General features: G+C 44.0%; 1 protein-coding gene across 1 annotated transcript in view; it reads left to right on the forward strand.

The window, feature by feature from the left end:
- The window catches only part of AGBL1 (AGBL carboxypeptidase 1), a gene marked incomplete at its 5' end in the record, with an annotated part of 781,776 nt that overhangs the window by 156,392 nt on the left and 611,667 nt on the right, over positions 1 to 13,717 (forward strand). The window contains one exon of the mRNA XM_082857818.1: positions 7,641 to 7,849. Within this exon, the coding sequence (XP_082713944.1) occupies positions 7,641 to 7,849 (209 nt within the window). The remainder of the gene's footprint in view (positions 1 to 7,640; positions 7,850 to 13,717) is intronic.

The raw sequence follows: 13,717 nt of genomic DNA on the forward strand, positions 1-13,717 counted from the left end.
ATGAGTGAATGGTGGTTCCTGGAGTTTAGAGGGTATGAGTATGGTTTTAGCTGATAATTCACTGCATACCTAGCCACAGCAAGATCTGGCTTTCAGGACAAACTGTCTCTGCTTATTCCCATACGCTGAGCAAACCTCTCAAGTGATCATTTCTTGCTGGGAACAAGCTCCTTTTAGAGAATTCTCAAACTAAATATTGAAAAATTCATCCTACTTCCTCAAATCTAGGATGTCATTGACTATAAGATGCTCCAATTTTTATGTGCCACGAAGAGCGAAAAAATGCTGCCAGTTGTCATTGAAACATCATCATTGGTAAGAAGCATCTTAATTCTGGAAATGCTAAAATGTGAAAAAATATATGCCTTAGAATTGATAAAGTACAAGGTGAGATTGATTCATCATATGGGATGCAGGGAAGTGGCAGGGGGTTCTGGTCTGGAGTATGTCCCCATTTGTTAGTGGTCCCTTCCCCTGTAGCATTGCAGCCTAACACCTTGGACATGGTACTCTCCAAGGACCAGAGGAAGAGCTGGGTGTGTGGAGGGAGAGGCAGATATGGCTTCTGAGGCTTTCTCAAGAGTGGAGAAACTTCTATGGCTTGGGAATGTATCTGTGGAAAGGTATTAGAAGCAGTTGGTGATTTAAAAAAACCCAACCAACAGTAGGTGAGTCTAGATTTAAAACAATGCTGTGAAGGATGGTTTCTCACCCTTCTTAGCCACTCTTTCTGAAGCTTAGGAAAAGCATCTTTCATTTTCAAAAGGCAGTCAATGGGAAAACAAGATTGGCTTGAAACCCGAATTTACTTTAGAGCCAAGTTTACTGAAAAGTATCTATTTTACAAAGAGAAAAAAATACCTGCAAGCTAATTCCATATCATTATTCTTATTTGAGCTAATGATAATGGAGTGTAATTTCCATTACTGATGACATTAAGATTAGTTATGTTTCGGTACATACAGCGCGGCTTCTCCTTTGTGAGGAGCGTCGAAGCAGCTGCCGGGGAGAGGCTGAGAGCGGACTCCGCCTCGGCAGCCCTGCGTCCACGTACTGGGCCTGACTTCCGGGCTGGCCTCAGGGGTCCCTGCCGGGCGTCAGGAGGGGTCCTGAACATCTCCTCCAGGGAGCCGAAGCACCATCGGCTGTTAATTTGGCTCTTTATTTATTTTTTTAAATTAATTAATTAATTAATTTTTGGCTGCGTTGGGTCTTCGTTTCTGTGCGAGGGCTTTCTCTAGTTGCAGCGAGCGGGGGCCACTCTTCATCGCAGTGCGCGGGCCTCTCACTATTGCGGCCTCTCTTGTTGCGGAGCACAGGCTCCAGACGCGCAGGCTCAGCAGTTGTGGCTCACAGGCTCCGGACGCGCAGGCTCAGTAGTTGTGGCTCACAGGCTCCGGACGCGCAGGCTCAGTAGCTGTGGCTCACGGGCCCAGTTGCTCCGCGGCATGTGGGATCTTCCCAGACCAGGGCTCAAACCCGTGTCCCCTGCATTGGCAGGTGGATTCTCAACCACTGCGCCACCAGGGAAGCCCTTGGCTCTTTAAACCTTCTTGAGTCTCCTGTTAAAAATCAACTTTTGCCCCAATTTAGGGGCCTGGGAGGGAGCAGAGAAGACAGAGGAGGGCGACTGGCCGGAGGGACCGTGCCAGGTTTGATTTGGCTGAAAGCCGTGCCCCTCAAGCACCTCAGCTGTTCCGCGGACTTCATCTCCTTCAGCCTTTCGGAAACCCTCCTCAAGAAGCTGGTTCTCCTGGTAACTGTTAAAGGTCTTTATCTGAATGCAAAACAGTGTAATCTGTACAGACCAGCCCTGGGGATAATGATGTGGGATGTCAGCTTTGGAGGCAGATGGGGGATTCCATTTGAATTCTCCACGTGCCATTTATAAGCTCTCAGGACTTGAATAAGTTATTTAACTTCTCTCAGCCTCTGTGTCTTCATTTGTAAGAGGAGGCAAATAATGCTTATCTTCAAGCATTTCCATGAGATAAATGAGATGATCATGTAAAATGATTAGCCCAATGCTGAGCACATAGGAAACATTCAGTAAATAAATACTCAGTAATTGTAACTGGTGTTACAGTGGCAAAACAGGCAGCTTATTGTTCATGTAATATGATTTAGAAGTCTTGGTAAAAGCCTGCTTTGTCCAGAAACGTCTTCTAAATTGACTCCCTGAAAAGAGCACTGTTGCAGAGGCCAGTGGATTGTTTGCTGTAGTTAAGGTCACCATTATCTTGGTTGTAGTAATGTCTCCAAAGGGAGATTTCTAGGATGGGATATTATATGGTGCGAGTGCTGTGGCTCCAGGTGGGTATTTGCATGTGGAGTCCTGATGAAGATCAGGCAGTGTTTGTGATATAATTGCTCAGTTGGGGGATCCAGTGAGGAGAGGGTTTGGAGGCAAACCTTGGGGAGGGATGTTTGATAAGCCCAGCTGAGTGGTCTTCTCTTATGAGAAGGGGGCCACAGTCCTGAAAAGGGTTAGCTGAATTGTCAATAGTTCATATGAATGAATTTTCATGAAGTTCCTGAAACAGAAGGAAATAAATCTGTTTAATAAAACTATTTAATCTTCCTGGGCAAGAATTTCTTTGGATAGTGATGTCCTACTATGCTATGTGGCTGAAGATGATTTCTGTTCTTAAGAATGATGAGAGCCTCGAATCCTTGTATTTATTCTTACTCGTGTATGTGCTTATCAAAAGCAAGGGTGAGTTATTAAACACTTAACCATTGTCAATCAAGAGGATCTTACAGCACTACCCAGTCTTCTAAAAAAGCTTTAGTGTAATGGGACCCAACTCGGGTAAAGTTGGTCAGAGAGGGGAACTAAAAAGTTCTACATTATGGACATTGTCTGTAAGGGCTCCTGGGATAACGTGGGGGAATGGTCCTCGGTATGTATGTTTGGGGTGTCTAAGGACAGATAGGCAGCTATGTAAGATGTGTGGGCATTTGGGATGAGAAATCGATTACATTACATGGGGATTGAAGGACTGTGGTTATAAATCTTACTTATTTTGAAACTTTTCCTTGGGCTGTTCTCACTAGTAAAGTGAATTTGAAGTTTGAATGTCATCCTTATGGGGAAGGGATTATCATTTATTGAGCACATACTTGATGCCAGCTGCTACGCTATGCATTCATTCCTTATAATGGACTTGTAAGGGTGATGCTTTAGTTATCTCTCTTTTATGTTGCTTTAATATTTGCAGATGATGGACATGTAGTCCAGAAAGACTTAGTAACTTAAACAAGGTTACACAGCTGATAAATGATAGAGCCAAAATGCAGATCAACAACTATGTGATCCTAGTGCTCCTATTCTTGTGTGAGGCTGTCCAAAGGAATCTGTTCATGTCCTGAACATTTGGCGGTTTGTTGTCCAAAATTACAGAGGCAGAGTTGGAATAGTAAATAGATGATGCTTATCATGTTGATGATGGCAATTATAATAGGCAACAGGTATTGAGTGCTTATTACGTTCCAGGCATGAGCTATCTACTTTATATATATTATCTCATTTAATTTTCTCAACAGTTCCACAAGGAAGGGACTGTTATCAGTTTTGTTTGTTTGTTTTTTAGATAAAGACTTAGTGACAAGAGCTGTGAAGTAACATGCTCAAGGTCACACAGCTAGAAAGCAGTGGAGGTCACAGCCATGTGCAAGGACTCCAGAAAGAAAGCTGACAGCTGAAGGGTCTGCCCAGCAAAGCAGTGAAGGGTACACAAGGATAGTAAAGATGAGTTTGGAGGTCTGCACAAATTTGTATGTCTCATTCCTAGAGCTGTGGTTGTGAAAGCATCCAGCTCATTCCTCTGCTGCAGGTTCCCACTTTTCCTCCACTTTAAAGCTATCTCTTTACTCTAAAAGGGGTGAGGAAATTCTCAGATATGGGAAACAAAGAGCAGTCATGGAAATTTCCTCTGGTTTTGCCCAATAAAAGTGGCAAAGCGTTGGGTTGCTTGCAGGTATTATAATCTGGGTCACCAAGCACTTCTCCACCAACCTGTCATGGGGCTGGAAATTCCCCATGAGAAATCCAGTCTTTGAGTCTTGAAGGTGTCTGGGCTTTCCTGTTAAAAGACAAACATCTTTATAGAGATGATCATGCTCTCAAATACCTTCAGGGGCAAGGTAGGTAATTCACTTTCAAAAGGGATGGGGTAAGGTGAATTGGTTGCTATGGCAACCTGGGGACTGCTTGTCCTGCCCGCAAGCATTTACAACATGGCATGGCCTATAGACTACGGACTTCCTGTCAAAGGGTAACCTGTCTTTTTTCTTCCTGATTGTCAAAAGTTCATTGCAGAGGATGTGGAGATTAAAAACTACAAAAAAGTCTAAGTCTAGTCTAAAAAAATCCAAAGCAAATAGAATCATCAATATTTTCCTCCCTCATAAGTACTATTGATATCTTGGCATATTCCCTTCATTTTTTTATTCTTTCTTCATGAATGTAAAAATCTGCTGCATCAGTGGGGTCTGCACTAAAGAAAACATTCGAACCTCTGTGAAGAAATACCTGGGGTAAAAATAAGGAGAGCGCAAGATCACATTTTAGATTGAGAATTAGCTACAAATATGACTTCAGGAGGATAAAATCTGGAAAGGCAGGTAGAAAGAGTAGAACTTAAGAGGATAAATTGGAGAGGACAAGGATGCAGATTTGCCACAGGAAAACTGGCCAGATAAGAACTTCAGCAGGAGGCTGCCAGGGAGGGGCTGATGGAGACAAGGGGGCATGGAGAGCGCCTTTGGATGGAGAAGGGGGTGGAGGTGAGCTGTTAAATTAAAGGTCCTCAGAAGTCCTCTCTGTCCATTCCACCCCATCCTCCAACCAGTTTAACATAAACCAATCTGTTTCGGAAATTTTTTTAAAAAATTAAGGAACAGGAACTCTTTTTCCAAGGAAATCTTAGGAAGAATCCATTGACATTAAACAGACTAAAGTAGTACGGCTGGTCTGGGGATCTTCTCTGGCCTCCAAACCCTGAGCTCACCCAAAGGAATGTATGAAACCCCACATCTTCTCCTTCCTATGTGGCCCCCCTGAGAGAAGCACTGTCCTCCCCTCAGATCTTCTCAAACTCCTGCAAGTTGCAGATCCCAGTGACCCTCATTTCATTCTTCGGCTCCCCTCTACATTTGTTCAGCTCGATGGATCTCGTGTCGGGTTTCAGGTGCATATTGACTTTTGCAAAACTCCCAAGCCGTTCACGGAGAAAGATTGACTGATTTAGGGTAGGGGTTGGGGGAAGAGGTGTAGCTATTTTCGATGTTAGTAAACATGACAGCTTGTTGAAGATTAACAGAAGATGGTGAATAAAATCATTGGGATCTGATAAGGGATTTTTCTCTCAGACAATTAAAGACGTTTTTCTCGTTATCTCCCTCCCCCTCCCCCAGAAGTGGGAGATGAAAGTCATGAGGATAACACATTATTAGTCTCATACCCTTAACATAGATAAAAGACAAAAGTTAACCTCCCACTGCCCATGCGACCTCCATGCACTGTTTTTGCCATTCTGTCTTCTTTTCAGCAGGCAATAGTTTCCTTTAATACCTCCTACCTAATCCTCAACTTTCTTTTAAACATCAGGTATTGGATAGGCTGGAACCTCATGTAGGTAGTAAAGAAGTCCAGTGCTTTGTGGCCGGGACCAGCCGAGGAGAGAAATATTTTTGATACGAAAGAATAATTCATTAAAGGAGGTAATGAAGGTGATTTCAACCTTCCACAAACACATCATGGAGTGAATAAAGCTCATGGCTCTCAATTTAGGGTCATCGCTGAATGAGATGTTGTAAAAAGTGAAAAAAAAAATAAAACCAACTGCATAAATGGGTCAAAAATTTCAGTGGGGCTCAGTCAAGCCTGACAATTTAGAATTTGACAAACAAGTGGAAGAAAAGGAGAATTCCATTAATATTATGATAAAACCCTTCTGGAATAAAGCACTGAATTTCCATGTTATCGTTTCACTCACGTGTACTTATATGGTCTTAGGAAAAAATCTGACTTGGAGCTGAAATTTTGCTTATCCAGTTACAGCTCAGGGGATCTCTCTCTCACATACTCGGCCAGAAACATAGATTGTCTCATAAACCAGCATGAACAGTATGGATAATGGAGAAATGCAGTCATGAGAGGGCAGAGCTGCAAGATGTGGGCGTTTGTTCCTGAGAGTCAGCCTGTTAGAGTTCTTCGGGGTACCTAGTCCACAGGGGTAGAGAGGACCAGGATCCAGAGAGTATCTATCTCCCCATCTACTGGGTAGACCTGAACTGGTCTGTCCGCCAACCCTGTAGGCAGAGGAGTTTAACATGAAAAGTGGTATATGTGGACTCTTGAGAGAGGTATCTTGGACCATTCTTCCCCCTTTCTTTCTTCATAATGGAAAAATGAAGAAATCATTCACCCATCAGAGGGGTCTCATGGGAGGTCTCACGCAGGGTCATTCAACTAACAAGGGGTAGTCATGGTGTGAAAGAGGGGAAGGGAACTGTAAGAGCATGCTACTACAGCTCCCTGTCAGATGTAAGGAAGCCCTGTCCTCACATCCCTGCTGGATGGACTTCCAACCTCTTTCTGGATATTTTTGGTGCCACGTTGCTCATTACCACATAGAGACCAGCTCCTTCTTGGGTAGCCTTGAGCCTGAGGAGTTCCCTTCCTGGACGGAGCCAACCCCTGGATGATCTGGCTTCCGTTCTCTTTAGGTAAAACACCCAACGCATCTGTTACACATGGCAGCCTTCCTGACATTATGTCTGTCGCTCAGGGTCCTCTCCTTTCCAACCTAAGCCTTATAGTTTGATCAACCCAAATGACAATATCCCAAGTCTACTGAAGTTTAGGAAAGAGGAATGGAAATCCCGTGGATTCCCCCCACCTCCTTTCTTCTCTCTCCCCACACACTATTATCCTTTTTCTGAACTATTTGAGAATGTTATAGACATTCACAATGGCGAATTTCGTAAAAACAAGAATATTCACTTACATAAACGTATAATAGTTTATCAAAATCTGACAATAAACATTTATACAATACTATGGGTTAATCTAAACACTTTATTCATATTTTACCAATTGCGTCACTAACGCCTTATGTAGCAAAAGAAAAAAAAAATTGTTTTCTGGTCCAGGATCTAAATTATAATTATATATCATACTGATATGCCATGTCTTTTTAGTCTCTGTTAGCTCAATTCCTGTTTGTTTTTTTTTTTTTTTTTGCTTTTCATGACCTTGACATTTTTGAAAAGTATAGATTGGATATTTTGCAGCATGTCCCTCATTTTGGGTTTGCTGATTTTCCTCGTAGTAACATTTAGGTTATGCATTTTGGGGCAGGAAAATCATAGAAACGATGCTGAAGCGATGCTAAAGTGATGCTAAAGTGGTGCTTAAGTGATGCTAAAGTAATGGTGTGTCTTTCTCGGGGCATCTTATCTGCTGATGTTGACTTTGGTCACTTGATTAAGGTGATATCTGCCAGTTTTCTCCACTGGAAAGTTATTATCATTCCCTTTATGATGGATTAGTATCTTGTGGGAGGTACACTGGGACATCCTCAGGCCGGTATGGCCAGCCTGTGATTGACATTGTCTTTTCCCATTGGTTTCAGAGTCTAACAGCCGCAGGGCAGTGAACAGAGGCTATGTCGCCATCTTGCTCCGGCTGCATCAGGACTGGCACAGCCATGACACGACCAATTCCTACGTGCTGATCCGCAGGGCGCTTCTGCTTTGCCTCAGGCATATTGCCAACCTCCGGTCTGGCAGGGAGGCCTTCCGGGCAGCTCAGGGCATGGAGATCCTTTTCAGCACCACACAGGTAATCAGCATGGGGATTATCTCTGCAGCTGGATGACACCTGGGTGATTCCTGAAGGCCGTCATTTAGGACTCACCTTCACTAAAGTTGGGAAACCTCAATATGTTTCTTGCTTCCTGCTCTGGGCAGATGTTCTGGACTCAAATCCTCATTCCTTCACTCACTCATGTACTGATTGACTCATGTATTCAATACATATTAGTTGGGTACACACTGGCTAGTGCAGTGATTAAGAGTGTTGATTTTAAAGCTAGAGAACCTGGCTTCAGATCCCAGCCCTAGCACCTATAGCTGTGCAACTTTAGAAAAGTCACCCACCTTCTCTGGGACTCAAGTTTCTTCTTCTTAAAAAAAATAGAAATGCTAAAATCTAGGTTTTTGCGTGGCCTGAATAAGTTAACATAGACGTGTCTATGTTAGCAGCGTTCTTGCCATGACTTAACTGCTTTATGAGTGTGAGTGGTTATTGGAATAATAATTAGTTTTAGGGACCTAGTGGTGAATATGATAGACGAGACCCCTGATCTTTTGGGGCAAGCATTCCACCAGAGAGTTGGACACTAAGGAAGCAAAGAACTCAATCTGGAAGATAATTTCATATTGCTCTGTGAAATCAACAGAGGAAGGGCACAGGTCTACAGTGACTTTTACATATGCAGGGAGAAGGTCTTCTCTTAGAGGGGTCAAGTCTTCTCTGAGCAGGTGACACCTAAGCTGAGACCTGAATTATTGAAGGAGTCTGTCATGCCAAGTTTAAGAGGAAGAGCATCCCAGGCAAAGGGAGTGGCACCTATAAGGGCTGTCACTTACCTGCACCCCAGTGGAATAAGTGTCTAGGGTTTCCTGGATTTCAACCAAATAATAAATTCCTTAATTTCACTTGATTAGGGCTAATTTAAACACCATCATGCGAGGCTACCTATACGTTCTCCATGGATGATATGAGTATCTCCCGAATACCCATCATCTGCTCACCAAATCTCTCCTGGGGCCAAGGCAGCCGTGTTTCACACACATCATGTTCCTTGCTGTCTTCGTATTAGTCAGTCTCTGCACTCCTTTCATTGGTCTCGTTGCTTCTCTCTGGACACCCTCCAATTTCTCTGTACCTGAGTACATCTGAGGTAATGAAGCGGTCAACGAGAGTGCCGTTTTCCAACCACGGCATCTGTAGACTCTAACCATTTTTTTAGAAAAGCTTTTTTCCCCTCGTCTAAACAATAACATAATACTGCACTGCAAACCAATATCTAATTTTCTGTCTGCTATCGCCTCTGGGTTTCTCTCCATCATTACAGCTTTCAGAGCTTCTCGGTCATGAAATAGCTACATTTTCCATTCTGTTCCTCTGGATGAGGAAGTGCTTTGAATTTTTCCAAGCTTCACCATACTTTGTGAGCCTGTGTCCCCCAGATCGCGACTCTCTCCCAGCCTTCGTGGAACTCCCCGCGTATTGCTGATGCCTGGAATCCCCCAGCTCTGGCTCGTGTGCTTTAGCCAGCTCCTCTGCCCCCGCCCTCGGCAGTATTGACTGTTTTTCCGATCTGTGTTAAAAAAACAAACCAACCAACCAACCAAAAAAAAAAAAAAACAATTAAAAGAGCAATACAGGGAAAAGATGGTGATCCCAGAGGTACAGGTCAATGACAAGAAGAGAGTGGAGAAAATACCAAGTGAAGCACAGGCATGAAAGGGGCTGTGAGCCCAGAAGCAGGCTTTTATAAGCAGTTCCTCAGCAGGACAATAAAGACCTCAACTGCTCAATTAAGCAAATTTACAATGAGCTCCTGGCCTCCAATTACTGTTGGGAATGGAAGCAGGATGTGAGCAGAGGCAGAATCTGCACTTGGTGGCCAGGTTTCTCCTGCCTGAAAAGCTTCCCAGCACCCGGGCTGAGTGCTCTGAGCACAGATGCCCTTGCAGCTGTGCTGGAGTTAGAGCTGCCCATCCATTCTCTCCCCTCTCCTGCCAGAGAAGATGCGTGAGTCACAGGATGGCCAACTGGGGAACCTTGGATCTAGGGATGTCATTTCAGTAGCTATTGCAGATTATGCTGCTTCTACTGCTGCTGCTGCAGCTGATGGAGATGACAATGAAAATGAAGGAGAAGAGGAGGAAGAAGAAGGAGGAAGGAGGAAGAGGACGAGAGAATGAGATTTGTCTTGAATGCTTACTATAGCTTAGGGCTGGCATAGCAGTTTATGCAGACTTTCTGATTTCAGCATTTCAAAGGATTTGAAACTGATGGTCTTACTCAACAGTCCGTATTTCTGTCCACTGGACCAGAGGTTCTCTAAGTTAAGTGTGATCAAAGCCACCTACATGGCTGCAAGAGCCCCATCCTCAGAGTTTCTGATTCAGTAGGTCTGGGATGGTCCTGAGAAGTTGTGTTTCTAACAAATTCCTAAGTGATGTTGATACTGCTGGTCTGGGTCACACTTTGAAAACCACAGTCCTTTACTATTTTTATCGGTGCTTGTGGTGTAATTGCAAGCCTGCCGGGCATGAGAGTGACTGAGAAAGAACTCTCTTTGAGTCCTTCCCACAGACTTTGCCTATCATATTGTTCTTTGCCTTCCTGCTGAGGCCACTGCTTGCCATGATTCTCTCTCAATAACCCCACCTCTTTGTTTCCTGGGTCCCACAGCCTTTCCTCTGAGCATCCTTTAAACGTTCAGAGGATCAGATTGTCCATAATGCAGTGAGGCTGCTGTGTAACGTAACGCGATCTTGTTGGAGCTTTGTATGAGGAAGGAGAAAGAAGGCTGACAGTTTGGATGTAACGTTAAAAACAAACCCGTGCAAGGATGCCCTGAAACAGTTTGAGATCGTTATCAATTTGGAGAAAGGGGTAATTGCAGGTGGAACAAACTTGTATGAAATAGGTAAAGGGGCCACTCTCTGGAGCTAGAACAGCTTCAGAGACCAAAAACATTGCCAAGATTGGTGGTTTTCAAACTTGACGGTGTGTCACAATCTCTTAGAGGGCTTGTTAATACACAGATAGCTGGACCCCGCTCCTAGGGTTTCTAATCATTAGATCTGAGTAGATCTGATTCTACATTTCTACCAAGTACTCAGTTGATGTTAATGCTGCTGGTCTGGGACCCTCACTTTGAGAACCACTAGAATGAACTCTGATAGCCTTTGAAAAAGTTGCAGCTACTGTCATATGCTCAGAAAGCATGGCAGGCCAGGTCTTGATTCATCAGGACCCTTTTTGTCCACAGGACTGATTACCCCAGCATTGTGGATCTACAGAAGGAAGGGCTGAGTCCTAAAGGGAATGTCACCCACTTGGGAATCAGGAGCTCGATACTCTGGAGGTCAGGGTAATTGGAGATCATTTACTGTTTATTCAGTCAATGTTTCCTGAGCTTCCGCTTTGTGAAAGGTATTGGGGTTAGGTAGGGAGTTCAAAGAGGAAGGTGATTAGAGTTCCCATCCTCCTCAGGACACCTGCTGTCCTACAGGGGAAATCAGGATCACTGCAGTATAGGCAGCAAGTGGGATGCCAGAGTGGAACTGGCAAAGCCATGCAGAGGAAGGAGAGCTCTGGGTGGTCTTGGCTGACCAGAGAAGGCTTCGAGAAGGACGTCATTGACATTTGAGTCAAAGCAGAGCGCTTGAAAAACTTGCTTTGTGCACAGAAGTGCAAGGAGTTAGCCAGGAGGTACAGACTGGAGAGGAAAGCAGTGTACAACTAGTGGAACCACTAAGACATTCTGGAGAGTCAGGCAAGAGGGAAAGACCTGGACAAGAATGAACCAGAAGGTCCCAAACCAAAGGTGTTTCCATCTAAGACAGTCCTAAATTGAAGCTACACCACATCTGTTCTGGACCTTAGAATATGCCCGTCTACGTTCAAAGAGTTTCTGGAGAGAGAGGAAGGAGAGGGGCCACTCTAAGGCTGGCATGGAAGAGTGATCTTCAGAGCTGAAACCTGAATGACAAGAAAGAACCAGTGTTGTGAAGGTCTGATATGAGGGCTGCAGGGAGAGGGTAAAAAAGGCAAATGTGAAGGCCCTCAGGTGGTGGGGTCGGGGGTGGGGCAGAAGCATGGGCAGGAAAAGTGGGGAGAAATGATGTGAAGCTGGAGACATAGGTGGGACCAGAGTGTCTAGAGCATACTGAACCATGATAAGGAATTTGAGTTTTATTCCATCAGATTTTAAGCAGGTACAAAGAAGGGGGAAGACAGATTTGGAGAGTTTGGGAAGACCAGATCATGTAGAGTTTTCTAGAGCATGAAAAGGAATTCAGATTTTATTTTTTTTTTAGGTTTGAAGCAGGAGAGACAATATGATTTATGCTTTTTATTTTTCATTAAAAATTAAAAAAATTTAATAGTGGCAAAATCCATATAACATAAAATTGACCATCTTAGCCATTTTTCAGTGTACATTTCAGTAGTAAATAGCTTCAAGCTCTTGTATAACTAATCTCCAAAACTATTCATCCTGAAAAACTGAAACTCTACACCCATTCAAACTGATTTATGCTTTTCAAGGATCATTCTGGCTGCTCTTTGGAGAGGAGAGTCTCCAAGGGCACAAGAGAAGGAGGGAGAGGCAGGAGGGCAAGGGGAGGAGTCAGACTGTGGGAGCCGAGGCAGGAGATACTGATGGCTTTGGCTCGTGAGAAACAGAGCTTAAACCCAGGACTCCTGTTTCTTCCTCAGGCTCCTCTTCCACTAGAATGTGTCATTTTTTTACTGTGGGGATTATTGCTAGGACTCTGCCCTGAATTAGCAGTGGTCTCCTAAGGTCCTCTTTTCAGATTCTTATATGGTTTTATGACCCTGATGATGCCTCCTGGCATCCTACTAGCTAAAGCTTACAGAATGCTTACTATTAGGCACTCACCTTACCTGTAACTCATTTAATTCAGACACAACCTTATGAGAGAGGTTCTGGTATGATTTCCTCTTTACAGATAAGGAAGCGGCAGCACAGAGAGGTGTAGTAACTTGCCAGGGTTGTACAGTAATTAGCAATCGTCAGCCCAGGATTTGAATTCAGGTAGTCTTGCTCTGGGATCTGAGCTGCGTGCTCTACTCTGTCGTGCATGTGTATCATGAAAGTAGGGTATTTGTCATCCCAAAGCTAATGCAAAGATGTTAAATGTGAATTGAATATTTTAAGCACTCTTGTATTTTATCATCTTTTCCAAGTAGCAGGTGGGTTATTGGGAATCATGGGAAGAGTGAGCCTACAAATCTCACCTTTGCCCCCAATTCTGAGACATTGGTCCACAGGAATCCTATTTCTTGGAGTCTTGTCATTTTATGATACACAGCACAGGTGCTGACCCTGCACTCGCAGGAGCCTGAGAGTGAGTGCCTCCTTAAATTTTGTGTCCGGGACACCTCCTTGCCTCACATTAGCCCTGGTCCTGATCCATTCACACCAGGAAAATGTTGGCAAAGGATCTAGGCATTCCTATTAACTTGGACCCAACGATCATCTTTAAATTCATAAATGTTTTCCCCTGAGTAGAGCAGACACCAGATATAACATTATCCCTAATGCCTAGGTTTCTGTAGATACTAATACTCACTCCATCCCCCAAATTCGGTTCATGGTGCGGCCCAATCGAAACAGGACGCTTGGACTTGACTCCATCCTTTCACCTGCTTTCCACCTGCACCATCCCACACCAAGTAAAACATTACACTGTTACCATCATCAGCAATAGTACCAATGGCAATCATAGACAGACCTGGCTTCCAAAATGCTGGCAGTTTTGACTGAGTTCCCTGGCTTGGACTTGGCTCACTATCTCCTAAGGCTGAAGCTTAAAGCATTATCTCTGATCAGTCATCCACCTTACCATTCTTCATCCTCCATGCTCAGTTCTCTCTTTTTCC

This window comes from Leucopleurus acutus, assembly GCF_964270905.1.
Source record: "Leucopleurus acutus genome assembly, chromosome: 1".
In the NCBI taxonomy this organism is placed as follows: Eukaryota; Metazoa; Chordata; class Mammalia; order Artiodactyla; family Delphinidae; genus Leucopleurus; species Leucopleurus acutus.